This window comes from Halichoerus grypus, chromosome 7 (genome assembly GCF_964656455.1).
Source record: "Halichoerus grypus chromosome 7, mHalGry1.hap1.1, whole genome shotgun sequence".
NCBI classification, from domain to species: Eukaryota; Metazoa; Chordata; class Mammalia; order Carnivora; family Phocidae; genus Halichoerus; species Halichoerus grypus.
Genome location: NC_135718.1, coordinates 40,088,607 through 40,109,016, shown reverse-complemented (window position 1 = coordinate 40,109,016; position 20,410 = coordinate 40,088,607). Strand labels below are relative to the sequence as shown.

General features: G+C 43.6%; 1 protein-coding gene across 9 annotated transcripts in view; it reads left to right on the top strand.

The window, feature by feature from the left end:
* The window catches only part of WDFY4 (WDFY family member 4), a 286,087-nt gene that overhangs the window by 99,344 nt on the left and 166,333 nt on the right, over positions 1-20,410 (top strand). For all 9 annotated transcript variants that reach the window (XM_036103143.2, XM_036103144.2, XM_036103140.2 and 6 more), the window contains 5 exons: positions 1,999-2,151; positions 8,409-8,482; positions 10,739-10,900; positions 11,507-11,598; positions 13,288-13,387. In XM_036103143.2, the coding sequence (XP_035959036.2) occupies positions 1,999-2,151; positions 8,409-8,482; positions 10,739-10,900; positions 11,507-11,598; positions 13,288-13,387 (581 nt within the window). The remainder of the gene's footprint in view (positions 1-1,998; positions 2,152-8,408; positions 8,483-10,738; positions 10,901-11,506; positions 11,599-13,287; positions 13,388-20,410) is intronic.

Sequence of the window (20,410 nt, the reverse complement as noted above, 5' to 3'; positions counted from 1 at the left end):
AAGAAATGTAGGAGGATAAATACCTAGTAGTGCAATTGCTGGGTCGTATGGTAGCTCTATCTTCAACTTTTTGAGAAACCTCCATACTGTTTTCCAGAGTGGCTGTACCAGCTTGCATTCCCACCAACAGTGTAAGAGGGTTCCCCTTTCTCCACATCCTCGCCATCATCTGTTGTTCCTGGCTTGTTAGTTTTAGCCATTCTGACTGGTGTGAGGTGGTATCTCATTGTGGTTTTGATTTGTATTTCCCTGATGCCGAGTGATGTGGAGCATTTTTTCATGTGTCTTTTGGCCATTTGGATGTCTTCTTTGGAGAAATGCCTGTTCATGTTTTCTGCCCATTTCTTGACTGGATTTTTTTGTTTTTTGGGTGTTGAGTTTGATAAGTTCTTTATAGGTTTTGGATACTAGCCCTTTATCAGATAAGACATTTGTAAATATCTTCTCTCATTCTGTAGGCTGTCTCTTAGTTTTGTCAACTGTTTCCTTTGCTGTGCAAAAGCTTTTTATCTTGATGAAGTTCCAATAGTTCATTTTTGCCTTTGTTTCCCTTGCCTTTGGAAACATGTCTAGCAAGAAGTTGCTGTGGCCGAGGTCAAAAAGGTTGCTGCTTGTGTTCTCCTCTAGGATTCTGATGGACTCCTGTCTCACATTGAGGTCTTTCATCCATTTTGAGTTTATTTTTGTGTATGGTGTGAGAAAATGGTCCATTTTCATTCTTCTGCATGTGGCTGTCCAATTTTCTCAACATCATTTGTTGAAGAGACTGTCTTTTTTCTATTGGCTATCCTTCCATCTTTGTCAGAGATTAGTTGACCATAGAGTTGATGGTCCATTTCTGGGTTCTCTATTCTGTTCCATTGACCTATGCGTCTGTTTCTATACCAGTACCATACTGTCTTGATGATTACAGCTTTGACATACTGCAAACAGGTTGACAAACATAATGATTCGAAGGGGCACATGCATCCCAATGTTTATAGCAGCAGTGTCCACAATAGCCAAAATATGGAAAGAGCTCAGATGTCCATTAACAGATGAATGGAGAAAGAAGATGTGGTGTGTCTGTGTATTTTTTTAAATGGAATATTACTCAGGCATCAAAAAGAATGAGATCTTGCCATGTACAATGACATGGATGAAGTTAGAGAGTATTTTGCTATGCAAAATAGGTCAATAAGGGGAAGACAAATATCATATGATTTCACTCATATGTGGAATTTAAGAAACAGATGAATATAGGGGAAGGGAAGGAAAAATAAAATAAGATGAAAATTGAGAGGGAGGCAAACCATAAGAGACTCTTTTTTTAAGATTTTATTTATTTAGTTGACAGAGAGATAGAGAGAAAGCACAAGTAGACCGAGTGGCAGGCAGAGGGAGAGGGAGAAGCAGGCTCCCCGCTGAGCAGGGAGCCAGACGTGGGGCTCGATGCCAGGACCCTGGGATCATGACCTGAGCTGAAGGCAGCCGCTTAACCGACTGAGCCACCCAGGTGCCCCCATAAGAGACTCTTAACTCTAGGAAACAAACTGAGGGCTGCTGGAGGCAAGGTAGGGGGGATGGGGTAACTGGGTGATGGGCATTAAGGAGGGCACTTGATGTAATGAGCACTGGGTGTTATATGCAACTGATGAATCACTAAACTCTACCTCTGAAACTAAAAAAAAAAAAAAAAAAGAAATGTAGGAGGAAACCAAGAGAGAGTGGCATTCTGGAAACACAGGGGGAGATTTTCAGGAAGAAACAGGGGGACCCTAGTGAGAGGTCAAGTCACACAAGTACACAAGTACAGAAAAGTGGACACTGGTGGGAAGCAGCCACAGAAGTTGGTATGTGTTTTTCCACTGAGAATATGGGAATGAAGGAGGTAGCACCGAGAGCAGAGGGCTTGCAGGCTGGGCTGACGACAGGTGCTGGTGGGCACAAGCAGGTGAAGGAGAAAGAGTTCTAATGATGCATTCACCAGGAAATTGCTTTGTGTTTTAACTTTTTCAGATAATGGCTTTTCTCCTGAGGAAAAAGACCTCTCTCCTAAACCATCGAATTTTTCAGCTCATCCTCTCGATTGCTGGCACTGCAGAACTAGGCTTCGGGTCATCTGCTGTCACCAACGTTGGCGTCTTTCAACACATCCTCTGCAATTTTGAGGTAAACTGGAGACTGGACATTAGCCCTGAAGGAGTGGGTGTGTGTGATGGTAAAGAACATCTGGAGCTTCCTCTAAACTCAGCAGGCCAGCTTCCTCAGTAATCATGAGGGTAGTGAGAGGGAAAGCCTCAAAGGCTTTGGAGCCCAGAGGCCTGGGTTTGTAATTAATAAGAGACCATCAATGGGCTGTGTGGCCTTGGGCAAGTCTCTTGATTTCTCTGAGTTCTAGTCTTCTCGTGTGTGAAATGGGAAACATCACCTCTCCCTCACAGGCTGGGGGGTCAAACCAGATAGTATCTGGGAACAGATTCTAAAACTGTAGGGTACAGTTATATATATATGGGCTTAAAAATACATATACCCCAATTCCTTTAGATGGTGCTTTGCTGTTGACAAATACTCCTTGAAAGTGCTGACTGAGAGACCCTGAGGGCAGGCCTGAGCCTAAGTGGGGGGTACTGCACAGAACTTTGGGTGGGTTGCTCTAGTCACAAAGCACCATTTCCAGAGTGCCCATGGGGTCAGGCCCTGGCCATGTCCTGGAGACATGCTGATAACCAGGATCCAGCCTCTCGACACAGCTGCCTGGGCCCAGGACATGACCAAGTGACACTACAATGTGCTAGACATCACGGCGAGACAGGCACAGGGCATCAGGGGAGTGGGGTGAGAGCACAGTCCTTTCAGATTTGCAGATCAGGACTCTGGGGCTGAGTTGGGCAGAATGCATTCAGTGGGGGAACATTCCAGGTGGAGTGTACGCTATTTGCACACAGGAGGGATGGGAACAACCATGGGGATGTGAGAGCAAGTGGCTTGGAGGGTGCCTGCAGGGCTGTCTGTGGCAGGGAGAGGTGAGGCTGGCTGGGGAGGGAGTTGAGACAGGTGGGAGATGCTAGGCTGCGTGACAGGATGTGCGCTTTAGCCAGTTCCTGCTGCAGTCCTTGGAAGGATTTAAAAAATGGATTTTCTTAACTTAAAAAATGCTACATGCTTAGTATAGAATATTTAAATTTTAAGTATTTAAAATTACAGAAAAGTTGACCGTTGTCAACTTTTAAGGCATTGCTTTTTGGTACTTTCTATGCATAATATACATATATTTTTATATCATAGTCATGATCATAGTGTAGATATATTTTAAGTCCTGCCTTTTCTCACATAACAGACATTAAAAATATTTATTATGGACTCCTCTTTTTTCTTTTTTGGTTAAAATACTTTGAATGAAAGGGAAAAGACACTTGTCTGCTCCTCACATCTGACTATGTTAGGAAGCTCTGGAGCCTATGCCTTTGGAGGAGAAACCATCAGCCAAGCAAGTCGCTAGCACAACCCTTACTCTCTCCTCAGAACTCCAGTTCCAAATGCTCCTGCGTTAAGAGTAAATACCATGTCTCATTACAAGATGGAGAGATCGGGAGAAACCCCCCCTAGAGCTCATCTCCCAAAGTCTGGGGCTCTAAGAACCAGACAGTGGCAAAGACACAGCCCTGGTCCATGGAAAGGCAAAATGGGGAGGAAAAGGGCTTGAGAAAGGAAGATGAGAAACATGCAAGGGGCCAGGGAATAAAGGAGGGAGGTATTTAAAACTAGAAACACATGAGTGCTAGGAAAGCCCTTATGACCTGTGCTCCACTGCTGCACACCAGGTCACTGTTAGTCCCAAAGTGCATTCGTGAGACCCGTCCAGTCAAGAATTCAAGGTCCCCTCCATCACATCCTGCCCTTTCTTAATCTCATAGGCTCCCAGCAAGCAACACTCTTCAACTCTCCATCACTACTCCTTCAATGACCCTCACCAATAATGCTTGTTAAAGATCTGAACTTCACATTTAAAAGCATTTTTTATGGACTTTTACAAGATTTGTTCTGAATCAGAATAATATCTGCCTTAGAGCAAGTTCCTGGTTTCTTCACCATTCTCCTATTGTCAAAGTCTTAGATTTTCCCCCTATATTGTTGTTTTGAATAAATGTTATTTTGTTGTTTTGTGCATACATTTCCCCTGCTTTAAAAACTATTTCCTTTGAATAAATGATCAAAGTTGAATTACTAGGTTAAAGGCTTTATAGATAAGTTTTAGATTATTGCTAAGTTTTGCGAAGCTCCTGATACCTAAGGATGTTAACAAAAGAATGACATGTTAGAATTTTATTTTAGGCCTATTACCCTGGTGGCAGGAGCCCAAGGCAAGGGAGAGTGGGTTGTGAGATTGCTACAGAAATCCAGATAGAAGATTTTGAAGCCTGAATTTTGGCAAAGACAGTGGGATAAAGAGGATTAATGAAGCTCATCATTCGAATTAGAAGTGATTTAGAACTGAATGAAAGGAACACACTGTATAACACTGCATATAACAAAGCACTGTGTGGGGGGGTGCTGGTGAAAGCTAGATTTAGAGGAAAATTTATAGTCATCAGTGTATATATATTAGAGAAAAGAACATTTAAAATTAATGAACAGAACTTTTAGATCAAGAAGTTAGAATGAACAAACAAAAATGGAAACACAAAACCCCAAAGAAAAAAACAAACAAAAACAAAATTCAGAGAAAGAAGGAAGGAAAAAGAGATGAGAACATTACTTAAGTAGGAAAGAAACAAACGTAGAAAGGATCACCAAAGCCAATAACTAGTTCTCATAACACAGACAGACCTGTTGAGATTGGTGAAGGGGGGAAAAAAAACAAACAGGAGGCACAACTAAATAATATTAGGAAGGAAAGGGAAGAATAACCACAGAGGAATGAGCAATTAGAAAGGCAACAAGAAAATAGGATCAGCAACTTGGTGCCAATAAATGTGAACACTTAGCTCATTTGAACAATCTCCAAGAAAATTTGTTTCCAAAATTCACTCAAAAAGAAATAAAAACTCAAATGGTCCCATAACCATCAAATAACAGAATCACAGGTTTAAAATCTTACAAACAACATCCATAAGGCAAGTCCAGGCCCAGGGTGTCTGTAGGGAAGTTCTGCAGTCAGGAAATGGGCCATTCCAGCCTTATCAACTCTTCCAGGCAACTGGAAAGAGAGCACTCCCAGCTTATTTTATGAGCCAACTTGATTGCAGAACCAAAAAAGGACACTATGGGAAATGAAAAAGTACAGGCCAATCTTATTCATAAATATAGCTCCAAAAATCCTAAATAAAATATTAGCTAATTGAACCAGGCCCTGGATCTGGGTCTGAAGATATGGATGAGAGGGTTATGCAGGAAGCCAGCCAGGTGTGGAATATAGGCTCCTAGTGCACTAGAGGAAAGGAGACATGCATAAATGACCTCACTACACTGATAAACAGGACAGCATGCCTTGGCTGCGTACCTGTACCTTCCAAAATGCTGTGGCTGAGTTCAGGCAGCTTGGCTCCAAAGCATGTCCACCAGCAGCCTGGCCCAGAAATTACCCGTGGAGGAACCCACCACCCTCCTACTGCCCGCTCCTGGAATGACCATGGGTACCACCCCACCCCTCCCTGAGTAAACTTTTAGGTAAGCTGGTGCTTTTAAAGCTGGAGTTAAGAAAACAAGCAACCCATAAAAACCAGAAGCTAAAAAAAAAAAAAAAAACAAGGAAAACAAAAGGAAATGAAATAAAATTTAAAGATTAGGAGGACAAAATTTCAAAAAGAAGAGAACTTTTCCAAATGTCTGCCTCTATCAAGTAAAGTAAGGGCAAGGATGTGTTAAGTTGTAGATTTTGTAATTTGTAGGACTGTGTAAAATTTGGAAGTCACTTGGAGGTCAACTGAAGGTCACTGACAGGCCTAGGAAAACATAAGTAATGGGGTCAGAAGTGAGGTGGAGGGAGGAGGATGGAGTCAAGACAGTCAGTGGGCTTTTGAAGAAGAAAAAAAGAGAAGAAAATAGAAGGGAGGAAGTTTCAAGACTTAAGGGACGTGAGTCTGGTTTTAGGTTGAGGAGGAGAAAGCAGTAGAAAAGGATGGTTAAAAATACCAGTGGGAAAATCACTATTGATGGGTCAAGTCCTTCCCACTATTGAGAGGGAAAGTTTAGAGATAAAAGAGTGGGTTACAAGAAAAAGGGTGGGTTCCATGCATGATGATTGGGACAGACAGTTTAAAGGGAAGAGGGAGACAGGAAGCTGAGAAGCAGGGGAGGGGCAGGAGGTTGAGAAGCAGAGAGAGATAGGAAGTTGAGAAGTAGGGAGAGACAGGAAATTGAGAAGCAGGGGAGAGACAGGAAGTTGAGAAGCAGGGGAAAGGCAGGAGGTTGAGAAGCAGGGGAGAGACAGGAAGTTGAGAAGCAGGAGAAAGGCAGGAGGTTGAGGCTTTGGGTTCCTTGAAGAAGGGATAGGCCAGCCCATTCTGAGAGTGAGGTGGTTCCAGAGGTGGGGAGAGGGCAAAATCTGACGTATTATCCATTTGATATTTAAAGAAATCTAATCCAGACATCTCAATGCAGTTCTCAGTACAGAGGTTATGTGACACAGGATAATAACCAAAAGATTCAATTATCCATGTTTCCCAAAATTCACATACTTGGTATTATGTAATTTCTAAAGAGCTAGGCAGCCTCCAATGTGTGTGGCAGCTTTTTATTGTTCTAGTGCTCTGGAAAGGAAACAGGAATATGCTTCTGTGGGAAAGGTAAGGGCTCAGGGGCACACAAGATTGCTTGGTCCAATCTTACTATCTCAGTTCTCCCGGCACTGAGTCGGGCAAAACATTTGCTCAATGTCTGACTTCATGAATGAACGTTCCAAGTGTGCAGGCTCTTGGACTCCTACACACTTGCATGTTGGGGTGCCGTGCCTACCTACCCCCATCCCTACTGGGGCCACATCAGCCCACACCAGCTCTCCCAAATGGCAGCTGCCCTCTTCTGTGTACGCCAGGCAGCGGCTGTGCAGACAGGAGCTGGAAATCTGTCAGTGTGCTTCTGGCTTAAGAGCAGTCCACTTATCCACTTATTTTACCTTGATTTACTTTGCATTCACTCTTTTAAAAAACTTGATGGGTCCTTATTAAGTGCTCTCTATGTGGCATGTGTGGGGACTAGTCAGAGGGGTGGTCTCTACCTTCATGGGCCTCCTCAGAAACTTGAGTCCTTTGAGGCTCCTTTGCTTTCACTCTGAAGTAAGAGGATGGGGCCACGGTCACCTGCTTGATTCAAGTGAGGTCGATTATTGACCCTATGGGTCATTGTCTGCAGGAGATGCCTGTGGGAGCGCAGTGAGGAGACAAGAGGATGGACTCGATGGTCAGGCAGACCAGGCTTTGAAGCCGGGCTCTGCCAATTAGAAACCGTGGGGCGCCAGGCAAGTTTCTGAGTCTCTCTGAGCGTCAGTCTTCTTAGCTACTACATGCAGATAATGATACCGTTTTAGGACTTTGCAGGGCACTTCTTGCCTCTAGAAAATGGTCTCATTTGTATAAGTGTGAGCTCTTTTAGCTGCTCCGTGAATGCACTCTTACAATCCCACATCAAACCTTCTCCATTCTGGGCCCTAGGAAATGTCAGTATTTGGAAATAAGAAACAGTAGAGTTCTCTAAAGGGGAACAGACAGGAGACCTGAAGGCACGCCATCCACTTTGCCCCAGCAGGACGGTTAGCAGCTGCATTTTGTTTACTGTGAATGAAAACAACCTGAGTGATAAAGTTCACTCTTGGAATCTGAGTGCATTCCCTTCTGTGTGCAGCTCGTAGTGCGGCCATGCGGGAGGGGAGGGGGCTGCGCTGCAGGTCTCACGGAGGAGGGGACTGAAGAAAGTGATGTGTGCACAAGTTGGGTGCATGCTCGCGGTAGCATCAAACCAGACAGGCAAGACTCATCTTCTCATTCCAGTCCTACCACTTGCTGGTGGTGAATGGGACCTGTCCCTCAACTGGTCTGTCTCAGCCTGTTTCCTCATCTCTCGCTTGGGAAGACTGGCACTTGCCTTCCAGGCTCCAGTGAGGATGAGCTGCATTTGGTGTGTGGTTACAGGGGCTCCAGGGCTGAGGGCCAGACACAGGTCACGGCAGGTGTCCTTGGTTCCAATCTAGACTCCCACTGAAGCCCTGGGCAGCAGCAGAGATGGGGAAGAGAGAAATGGTGTCTGAGCTTTCCCCTGGGAAAGGCAGCCTCTAAGTTCTAGGTGTTGGGAGAGCTGGTCTGATTCCTGAGCTGCTAAATGGTGTTAGTGACTTCAAGCGTAAGGAGAGTGTGCTCAACCCTGTACCTGCTCACACTGCATGGAGTCCCTTCTTCACACACATCCTGGTTTCACTCTGTGCTTGTCTCCAGCTCTGGATGAATACTGCGGACAACCTGGAGCACTCCCTCTTTTCCCACCTTGCGGAAATCCTTCGATCACCAAGGTAGGCCAGGCTTTGGCAGGGTGGGGGCTAGAACTAATGGCTTCATACCAAGAAGGGGAACCGAGGGGGTGGGACAGGAAGTGGCTCTGCAACCACGGCCTTCTCCCATTTCCAGAGCACTGAGTTCCCAGGTGGCAGCACGTCTGTCTCAGTCCATGTGGGCTGCTGTAACAAAATATGATAGATGGGGTGGCATATAAACAGCAGAAGTTTATTTCTTACAGTTCTAGGGGCTGGAAGTCTAACATCAAGGCCCTGGCAGATTCGGTGTCTGGTGAGGGTCCCGCTTCCTGGTTACGAGCAGTCTTCTCCCTATAATGTCACCTGGTGGGAGGGGTGAGGGCTCGCTGGCATCTCTTTTATAAAGGCACTAATCCCATCACGAGGGTCCCATTCTCATGACCTGTTTACCTCCCAAAGACCACACCTCCAAATATTGTCGCACTGACGGTTAGGTTTTAACGTATGAATTTTGGGGGGGCACATTCAGTCTGAGGCAGTGTCCTTCCCAGTGGCTCACGTATGTGGGGCAAGTCTCTCCCCTGGTGGATTTGGGCCCCAGGAGGGGACTCTCCAGCTCTGCAGCTAGCACCCTCTCGGGGCTCAGCAAACGAAAACACTTCTGTATGTCCCATTTGACCCTCAACCCACTTTCCCTCTAAGTGACTTCTCCAAGTCACTTTTTAAATTGTTCAAGGCTCTTTTGGTTGCAAGTGGTAGAAATACAATTTAAACCAACTTAGGGAAGGAAGGAAGAGAGGAAAAAAGGAAGGGAGGAGGGAGGGCAAAAGGAAGGTTGAGAAAGGGGATTTTATTGGCTCATACATTGGAATGGGGCATATTTTCCCACGTGGCTGGGTGACGCTCATACTGCTCCGTCTTAGACCTGTCACCCATCTTGTCCATGCTTTCTTCTGTGCTGGCTTCATGTGGGCAGACGGCAAGATGGCCTCCGCGCAGCTCCTCAGTGCATATCCTCGGCCAGCACAGGCAACACAGAGGGCTTCTTTTTTCCTCCTTAGTCTCAGCAATAGGATGGAGTCTCACTGGGCCATCTTGGGTCATGTGGCATGACTTCACTTCTGGAAAGGGTGGAGGGGAGTTAGAACGTGGTAGGCCCCCAAAGAAAACCAGGGACTGGGATCAGAATAAGGGAGAAGGGAGGCAGGAAAGCCACCATAGCAACCCATCTCCTTCCTCACCTGTCAGCCTGGTCACCCCCACATCCACCTGCCTCCTCATGGAGGGCTGTTTCAACTTATCATTAGCACCTTTGATGTTTTTGGATATATTTGTGAGCATCTTTTCACTCAGTCACTCACTGGGTGTCTATTACAAACCCATTCCATTTCATACTCAGTTCTTAGTGCTAGAAGTTCAAGAAGAAAAGGACAGTCCTGTAGAGAAGGAATACAGACAAGCAGGCCTCTTAGTGCTGTGATAAGAGCACAAAACACATTGGGAGCTTGTAGGTGGATGAACGCACACCTTCCCTGTTAGGCTGATGAATACAAACCACACACAGAACTGGGCTGGTTCTGCCTCTGTGTCTATCAGGAACGTGGAGTTTGGCAGAATTTATCCTATTAGTACTGACAGGACAGCTCAAGAAGGAGCAATCCACCCCAATTCACCCTCCTTCATCTTCCTTTTTTTCTTTCCCACTTTCTTTCTGTGTTTGTTTCTAAAATATGGACACTTATCCTGGGAGCTGTTTTCTTTGGGCGGGGGGAGAATTTACTGGAAATTGAATTTGTGATTATCCTAAGAAGGAGGATGTGGATGCTTGAATTCTGTCTTTTTCCCCTTTGACTCTCAGTGGCGTGTTCATCCACTTTGTGGTTTGGGGCAGGCAGGAAGAGCACACACCCAGACAGACTCACCAAGGGCCCCGCGCTCCTGGCTGTTGGGAAGTGTTCCGCGGTCACACACGAGTCTGCTGTCTTTGTTCTGAGTTTTCTGAGACCGGCATTAGTTTTCCCCGAGGCTTAGAATTTAAAAGTCAATAACTGGGGGTTGTCTTTGAAGGCAGTTTCCGGGGGTGGAAGGGCATGGGAGGCTCATCCCTGAGCAACTCTGGCACTTGGCAGACACATATTCAATGGGTGTCTGACAGTATTTTGATGAGTTGCCAAGAGAGCATTGGTGTCAGAGGGCCACAGAGCAAGCCCAGCCTAGGAAACCTTTTTAGCAGAAACACAGCAAATTTGGTTCATTCCAGTAAAAGCTTTTACTGCCTCTCTCCTGGGCTCACAGGGAAGGACCCCGGAATGCTGAAGTTGCTCACCAGGCACAGCTTATACCCAAGCTCGTCTTCCTCTTCAATGAGCCGGGCCTCACCTTCTCCAAGATCCCCACCATCATTGCCATCCTGGGCTGTCAGCTGAGGGGCCACTTCAGCATCCAGGACTTGCTCAGGTACTGTGCCAGGCTTCCCAGGGGGATGGGCAGAGCCTTGGGACTATTTCACAAGCGAATATAGGCCCCAGTTCTCTCCTGACCACACTCAACCCAGCAACATTACCCTTCAATGCAGTGACAGATTCCATTTCCTTGGAACCTTCTAGAGGTTCTGTTCAGGGTGGAGAGTTGAGAAAAGGGGTGGGTCTGTTAGACCCCCAGCAGGGCTATGTGCTCACTGCTCCCTGGTGCTCAGACACACTTATTAGGCCAAGAATTCGAGAATTTCCATGAGCACAGTCATCCTCATCAGCCATTGACTCAACAGGTCTGCTTTTTGCCGATTTCCCAAAGGAGGGTCCCAGGTGGCATGGTATTTAGCCTGTTCCATCCTCATTGATATCTGTTCTTTTGATCTGGCAGAGCCAGAGCTAACTGCTCTGATGAATCCGGCCAGATTTTAGAAGTCTCTGGAAACATTGCATTGATCACAGAATAACATGATTCGTCTCAAACCCTCCCTTGAAGCTGATTTGGGTGGATCTATGTACAAAACCTTTATATGTGTTGAGCAAACATGGGTTGAGCCCACCACTGAATGTATCCTTTTCTCTCTGCATTAAGAATTGGGCTGTTTGTTGTGTACACCCTCAAGCCTTCTTCAGTGAACGAGAGGCAGATCTGCGTGGATGGGGACCTGGACTCCTCAGTGCCTGGTGAGAAGACCTTTCTGACACCAGTCTGAAGGCAGCAGGATGAGCCTTATGGAACCCCTGAGAGCCACCTGTCATGGGGCCATTTTGTAGAGGGAAGGGCTGAGGCAAAGGAAGGGGAAGGTACCCACAACTGAACAGTTGTTCTCAAGTACTGGCTTGTGAAGTCATAGTTTTTATGAGTAGGGTTGCAATCAAATCAAATTGTATATTCTTCCTTCACAACCTGGAATGGCTTCCAAGACCTCCAGGATAAAACTCAGTTCCCTATAGGGCAATAGGTGGAATCCTTCATGATCTAGTTCCTGCCTACCTTCCTGGTTGAATCTCTCCTACCTTTGCTCCCCTGATGAGCCCCAACTTCAGCACTCTGAAGCACCTGCACATCCTAGTGTGTGATGCTCTGCCCTCCAGCCATGCTTTGCACGTGCTGTTCCCTTGACAGAAATGCCTCCCCGGTCCCACCCCACTCCGTGCTTCACCCACTGGAGGCAGAAATGCCTCCCCAGTCCCACCAAGCCAGTTAAGTCACCTCCTCTGCTTCTAAAACCCTTGGACTTACTCTAATGCACAGGTTTGTGATTTGTTTCTTTGAGTTTCTCTCCTCCCATCCAGGTGCAGAACAAGAGCTCTGTCATGTTCCTTCTGCTAGGGCAGGTGTGAAGGGAACCATTACTGACCACTTTGTCCTGGGCCCTCCAGATCTGATGGGAGCCTCTAGTTACCTGTGGCCACTTAAATTTAAATTTTAATTGATAGAAGTTAAATACAATTAAAAGTTCAATTCCTCAGTCACACTAGTGACATTCCAAGTACTCACTAATCACATGAGGCTAGTGGTTACTGCATCAGACAGGGGAGATATAAAACATTCTTTTTATTGCAAAAGATTCTATTGGACAGTGTTACTCAAACTAGAAAAATTTCTCATCCTTAGGTCAAACCTGAATAGTAGGAATTACTATTCCCATTTTGCAGACAAGGAAACAGAGTCTCAGAGAGATTAAGACCTTTGGGGCCAGAATCCAAGTAGAGAGAAATCTGACCCCACTTCTCCAAGCTGCCTCATCAGTCCTATTTCTGCAGCATGGTTTGTGTGCCCTGAATTGGTTGTAAAATAACCGGCTAACCAAGGGAATGAATGAATGAATGGATAATGGGACAAAAGTAAGCTTATTTAGTCACCCCTCCTTCTTGTATGGACTTCATTCTGAACTCTGAAATTCAAGCTCCGTTTTTAGTGTGACATCGGCATGCTGAAGGCCTAGCCTGGAAGCACATTGAGAACAGGAATTAAGATCGAGTACTAAAAGTCTCCACCACTCTGTTCCCAGCGTCTCCCATAATTCCCAGTATGTAGTAGGTGGTCAAGAAATGTTGCAGCCTATGATAATGGAAAAAAACATTCTTCTACTGGAAGATAAATTTGACCTTATTTTTAGGATTTTTTTTGGGGGGGTTGCTGGGAAGCATCAAAAAAATCTCCAGTTAAAGGGAACTTTAGGAACATTTCCTGAAATTCTTTTTAAGCATTGCATAGAAGTCTAGACTCAAATGCCAAAATTTCGAGTCTCATCCATGCCTAAATTCCTGAGTGAACTAAGCATTTGGTGAATACGATTGCTTACTGCAGCAAATATTATGTCTCTTTACATCCGTTTTCTCTCAAATCTGAATTTCCCTTTTTTGTAGCTGGAAGCCAAACATCTGGAAAGACAATCTGGCTCAGAAACCAGTTGCTGGAGATGCTGTTCAGTGTAATATCTTCCTCCCAACTTCATCTGTCCTCTGAGTAAGTAGCTCCAGGAAGAACGATTTGGCATGAGGTTGCCTCATACAGGGTGCAGTATTAAAACCTTTTCTTAATGAAAAGTTTAGCATCTCCGAGTCGGTTTTCTGCAGTGTGTTTCCTGCACCAGTCAGAAAGAAAATTATACTCTCTCCACCCAATAATGCAGACCTTGCCCTAAAATATTCTGATGCAGATGTGCAATGGGCATGAGTAACTCAGAACAGATTTGGTATAATTACAATAAGCTCCTTTTGTCACCACTGCTATAGTGTAATTGTTATTGTTTTGGCATTTGTGACAATTACTGATTTTGATGTCCTGTACTTGGCAGACAATAGAATGGAGAAATGGTTAGCCTAAATAACATCTATCAAGGAAAAGGCTTGCCAAATTCTTCTGCTATTTACTGTCAGTTTTTTAGTTATTTTTCCAAGTTGGAAAAAGAAGTATCTGCCTTCAATTAACTTTAAAACAATGTGTAACCCCAAAATTGCATTAATGCTCTCCCCTTGACTGCTTGCTTTATGTCCAACTCCAGAGTCATTTGTTCAACAACTATTTCTTGAGCAACTACTGTGTGCCAGACACTGTTCCTCACTCTGAGAATGCAGTGCTGAGGAAGTCAGTCTAGATACTTGCTCCTGCTGAGTTGCCATTTTCGTGTGTATGTATGTTGGGGGACAGAGGAATGGGGTAGGGAGTCACCCTTCAGTAAAACAGCCTTGCAAGTAGTGCTTTAAAAGTCTGCATTCCTAGGGGCACCTGGGTGGCTCAGTCCGTTAAGCGGCTGCTTTCGGCTCAGGTCATGATCCTGGGGTCTTGGGATCGAGCCCCACATCCGGCTCCCTGCTCAGCAGAGAGCCTGTTTCTCCCTCTCCATCTGCCTGTCACTCTGCCTACTTGTGCTCTCTCTCTGTCTCTCTCTCTGTCAAATAAATAAATAAAATCTTTAAAAAAAAAATAAAAGTCTGCATTCCTAGAATCTAAGCATGGTAGAACTGGAAGATGCCCTGGAGATGAGCTAGTCCAACTCTTTCCTTTTTCATCTTTTTGAATGATGATATAGTGTAGTGCTTAAGCACTGGGGCTCTGATCTCTGGACCTCCTGGGTTCAAAGCCCAGCTCTGCTTCCAGAGACTTGGGGAGGTTAGTTAAGCCTTCTATGCCTTCTTCTGCTTTTCTATCTGAGGATAAAATTAGTACCTGCTAAAGATGGAAGTTAATATGTGGGTAGCCCTAAGCACAGTGTCTGGGATACTATAAGTACTCCATAAGCTAACTGCTATCATCATCATTATCTCACCATCACTGCCATCATCGTCATCATCATAATCACCACCACCACCATCACCATCACCATCATTATCATCATCACTACCACCATCATCATCATCACCATCACCATCATTATCACCACCACCATCATTGCCATCACCATCATTATCATCATCACCATCACCATCATTACCATCATCACTACCACCATCATCATATTATTACCATCACCATCATTATCATCATCATTACCACGATCATCATCACCACCACCATCAACATCAAGAAAAATGACCAGAGCTCAACAAGAGCCCTGCCAAAGTCATCAAGTTAGTCAAAAGAGGCAGGGATAGAAGAGAGGACAGTTTCTTGACTCCTAGCCCAGTGGCCACAGCCTCACTCCTTAGTCTGGCAGCTGGCACTGAGAACACTGCCCAGCAAAGATGGGCCCTTCTCCGGCTCCCAGGAGGCAGAGTCCTTTGCTGAGCCATTAACCCTGAGGTTTGGTTGCCCACCTCCCTGTCCTCCAGTCCCTTCTAGCAAGTTTGTATTCTCCAAACTCATCATTTTTAAATTCATTTTTGAAAGTGACAGTTAAACATGTATTTTGCCTAAACTGATAAAATTGCATAAATATTTTTTAATTAATTTTTTTGATATGGTGTTCCATGATTCATTGTTTGCATATAACACCCAGTGCTCCATTCAATACGTGCCCTCTTTAATACCCATCACCAGGCTAACCCATCCCCCCACCCCGTCCCTTTTAGAACCCTCCATTTGTTTCTCAGAGACCATAGTCTCTCATGGTTTGTCTCCCCCTCTGATTTCCCCCACTTCATTTTTCCCTTCCTACTATCTTTTTTTTGTTTTTAACATATAATGTATTATTTGTTTCAGAGGTACAGGTCTGTGATTCATCAGTCTTACACAATTCACAGTGCTCACCATAGCACATACCCTCCCCAGTGTCCATCACCCAGCCACCCCATCCCTCCCACCCCCCCACCACTCCAGCAACCTTCAGTTTGTTTCCTGAGATTAAGAATTCCTCATATCAGTGAGATCATATGATACATGTCTTTCTGTGATTGACCTATTTCACTTAGCATGATAGCCTCTAGTTCCATCCATGTTGTTGCAAATGACAAGATTTTGTTTTGTTTTGTTTTGTTTTTTATGATTGGCTGCATAATATTCCATTGTATATATATACCAGATCTTCTTTATCCATTCATCTGTTGATGGATATCTTGGCTCTTTCCATAGTTTGGCTATTGTGGACATTGCTGCTCTAAACATCGGGGTGCACGTACCTCTTGGGATCACTACATTTGTATCTTTGGGGTAAATACCCAGTAGTGCAATTGCTGGGTCGTATGGTAGCTCTATTTTCAAATTTTGAGGAACCTCCATACTGTTTTCCAGAGTGGCTACACCAGCTTGCATTCCCACCAACAGTGTAGGAAGGTTCCCCTTTCTCCGCGTCCCCGCCAACATCTGAAATTTCCTGACTTGTTAATTTTAGCCACTGGTGTGAGGTGGTATCTCATTGAGGTTTTGATTTGGATTTCCCTGATGCCAAGCGATGTTGAGCACTTTTTCATGTGTCTGTGGGCCATTTGGATGTCTTCTTTGGAAAAATGTCTGTTCATGTCTTCTGCCCATTTCTTGATTGGATCATTTGTTCTTTGGGTGTTGAGTTTGATAAGTTCTTTATAGATTTTGGATACTAGCCCTTTATCTGATATATCATTTGCAAATATCTTCTCTCATTCTGTCAGTTGTCTTTTGGTTTTGTTGACTGTTTCCTTTGCTGTGGAAAAGCTTTTTATCTTGATGAAGTCCCAATAGTTCATTTTTGCCCTTGCTTCCCTTGCCTTTGGTGATGTTTCTAGAAAGAAGTTGCTGTGGCTGAGGTCGAAGAGGTTGCTGCCTGTGTTCTCCTCCAGGATGTTGATGGACTCCTGTCTCACATTTAGGTCTTTCATCCATTTTGAGTCTATTTTTGTGTGTGGTGTAAGGAAATGGTCCAGTTTTATTCTTCTGCATGTGGCTGTCTAATTTTCCCAACACCATTTGTTGAAGAGACTGTCTTTTTTTCCATTGGATATTCTTTCCTGCTTTGTCAAAGATCAGTTGACCATAGAGTTGAGGGTCCATTTCTGGGCTCTCTATTCTGTTCCATTGATCTATGTGTCTGTTTTTGTGCCACTACCATACTGTCTTGATGATGACAGCTTTGTAATAGAGCTTGAAGTCTGGAATTGTGATGCCACCAGTTTTGCTTTTCTTTTTCAACATTCCTCTGGCTATTCGGGGTCTTTTCTGTTTCCATACAAATTTTAGGATTATTTGTTCCATTTCTTTGAAAAAAGTGGATGGTATTTTGATAGGGATTACATTAAAAGTGTAGATTGCTCTAGGTAGCATTGACATCATCACAATATTTGTTCTTCCAATCCATGAGCATGGAACATTTTTCCATTTCTTTGTGTCTTCCTCAATTTCTTTCATGAGTATTTTATAGTTTTCTGAGTACAGATTCTTTGCCTCTGGTTAGATGTATTCCTAGGTATCTTATGGTTTTGGGTGCAATTGTAAATGGGATCGACTCCTTAATTTCTCTTTCTTCTGTCTTATTGTTGGTGTATAGGAATGCCACTGATTTCTGTGCATTGATTGTATATCCTGCCACTTTACTGAATTCCTGTATGAGTTCTAGCAGTTTTGGGGTGGAGTCTTTTGGGTTTTCCACATAAAGTATCATATCATCTGCAAAGAGTGAGAGTTTGACTTCTTCTTTGCCGATTTGGATGCCTTTTATTTCTTTTTGTTGTCTGATTGCTGTGCTAGGACTTCTAGTACTATGTTGAATAGCTGTGGTGATAGTGGACATCTCTGCCGTGTTCCTGACCTTAGGGGGAAAGCTCTCAGTTTTTCCCCATTGAGAATGATATTCACTGTGGGTTTTTCATAGATGGCTTTTATGATATTGAGGTATGTACCCTCTATCCCTACACTCTGAAGAGTTTTAATCAAGAAAGGATGCTGTACTTTGTCAAATGCTTTTTCTGCATCTATTGAGAGGATCATATGGTTCTTGTTCTTTCTTTTATTAATGTATTGTATCACATTGATTGATTTGCGGATGTTGAACCAACCTTGCAGCCCAGGAATAAATCCCACTTGGTCGTGGTGAATAATCCTTTTAATGTACTGTTGGATCCTATTGGCTAGTATTTGGTGAGAATTTTTGCATCCATGTTCATCAGGGATATTGGTCTGTAATTCTCCTTTTTGATGGGGTCTTTGTCTGGTTTTGGGATCAAGGTAATGCTGGCCTCATAAAATGAGTTTGGAAGTTTTCGTTCCATTTCTATTTTTTGGAACAGTTTCAGAAGAATAGGTATTAATTCTTCTTGAAATGTTTGGTAGAATTCCCCTGGGAAGCCATCTGGCCCTGGGCTCTTGTTTCTTGGGGAGATTTTTGATGACTGCTTCAATTTCCTTAGTGGTTATAGGTCTGTTCAGGTTTTCTATTTCTTCCAGGTTCAGTTTTGGTAGTTGATACATCTCTAGGAATGCATCCATTTCTTCCAGATTATCTAATTTGCTGGCATATAGTTGCTCATAATATGTTCTTATAATTGTTTGTATTTCTTTGGTGTTGGTTGTGATCTCTCCTCTTTCATTCATGATTTTATTTATTTGGGTCCTTTCTCTTTTATTTTTGGTAAGTCTGGCCAGGGGTTTATCAATCTTACTAATTCTTTCAAAGAACCAGCTCCTAGTTTCATTGATCTGTTCTGCTATTCTTTTGGTTTCTATTTCATTGATTTCTGCTCTGATCTTTATTATTTCTCTTCTCCTGCTGGGTTTAGGTTTTATTTGCTCTTCTTTCTCCAGCTCCTTTAGGTGTAGGGTTAGGTTGTGTATTTGAGACCTTTCTTGTTTCTTGAGAAAGGCTTGTATTGCTATATACTTTCCTCTTAGGACCGCCTTTGCTGCATCCCAAAGATTTTGAATAGTTGTGTTTTCATTTTCATTGGTTTCCATGAATTTTTTAAATTCTTCTTTAATTTCCTGGTTGACCCATTCATTCTTTCGTAGGATGCTCTTTAGCCTCCATGTATTTGAGTTCTCTCTGATTTTCCTCCTGTGATTGAGTTCTAGTTTCAAAGCATTGTGGTCCAAAAATATGCAGGGAATGATCCCAGTCTTTTGGTACCGATTAAGACCTGATTTGTGACCTAGGATGTGATCTATTCTGGAGAATGTTCCATGGGCACTAGAGAAGAATCTGTATTCTGTTGCTTTGGGGTGGAATGTTCTGAATATATCTGTGAAGTCCATTTGGTCCACTGTGTCATTTAAAGTCTTTATTTCCTTGTTGATCTTTGCTTAGATGATCTGTCCATTTCAGTGAGGGGGGTGTTAAAGTCCCCTACTATTATTGTTTTGTTGTCGATGTGTTTCTTTGATTTTGTTATTAATTGCCTGCTCCCATGTTAGGGGCATAGATATTTACAATTGCTAGATCTTCTTGTTGGATAGACCCTTTAAGTAGGATATAGTGTCCTTCGTCATCTCTTATAGTCTTTGGTTTAAAATCTAGTTTGTCTGATATAAGGATTGCCACCCCAGCTTTCTTTTGGCGTCCATTAGCATGGTAAATGGTTTTCCACCCCCTCACTTTCAATCTGGAGGTGTCTTTGTGTCTAAACTGAGTCTCTTGCAGGCAGCATATCTATGGGTCTTGTTTTTTTATCCAATCTGATAGCCTGTGTCTTTTGATTGGGGCATTTAGCCCATTTACATTCAGGGTAACTATTGAAAGATATGAATTTAGTGCCATTGTATTGCCTGTAAGGTGACTGTTACTGTATATTGTCTGTGTTCCTTTCTGGTCTTTGTAACTTTTAGGCTCTCTCTTTGCTTAGAGGACCCCTTTCAATATTTGTTGTAGGGCTGGTTTGGTGTTTGCAAATTCTTTTAGTTTTTGTTTGTCCTGGAAGCTTTTTATCTCTCCTTCTATTTTCAATGACAGCCTAGCTGGATATAGTATTCTTGGCTGCATACTTTTCTCATTTAGTGCTCTGAATATATCATGCCAGTCCTTTCTGGCCTGCCAAGTCTCTGTGGATAGGTCTGGTGCCAATCTAATGTTTCTACCATTGTAGGTTACAGACCTCTTGTCCTGAACTGCTTTCAGGATTTTCTCTTTGTCTCTGAGACTCGTAAGTTTTATTATTAGATGTTGGGGTGTTGACCTATTTTTATTGATTTTGAGAGGGGTTCTCTGTGCCTCCTGGATTTTGATGCCTATTTCCTTCCCAAATTAGGGAAGTTCTCTGCTATAATTTGCTCCAATATAGCTTCTGCCCCTCTCTCTCTTTCTTCTTCTTCTGGGATCCCAATTATTCTAATATTGTTTTGTTTTATGGTATCACTTATCTCTCGAATTTTGCCCTTGTGATCCAGTAGTTGTTGATCTCTCTTTTTCTCAGCTTCTTTATTCTCCATCATTTGGTCTTCTATCTCACTGATTCTCTCTTCTGCCTCATTTATCCTTGCAGTTAGAGCCTCCATTTTTGATTGCACCTCATTAATAGCCTTTTTGATTTCGACTTTGTTAGATTTCAGTTCTTTTATTTCTCCAGAAAGGGTTTCTCTAGTATCTTCCATGCTTTTTTCAAGCCCAGCTAGTATCTTTGTAATCGTCATTCTGAACTCTAGTTCTGACAT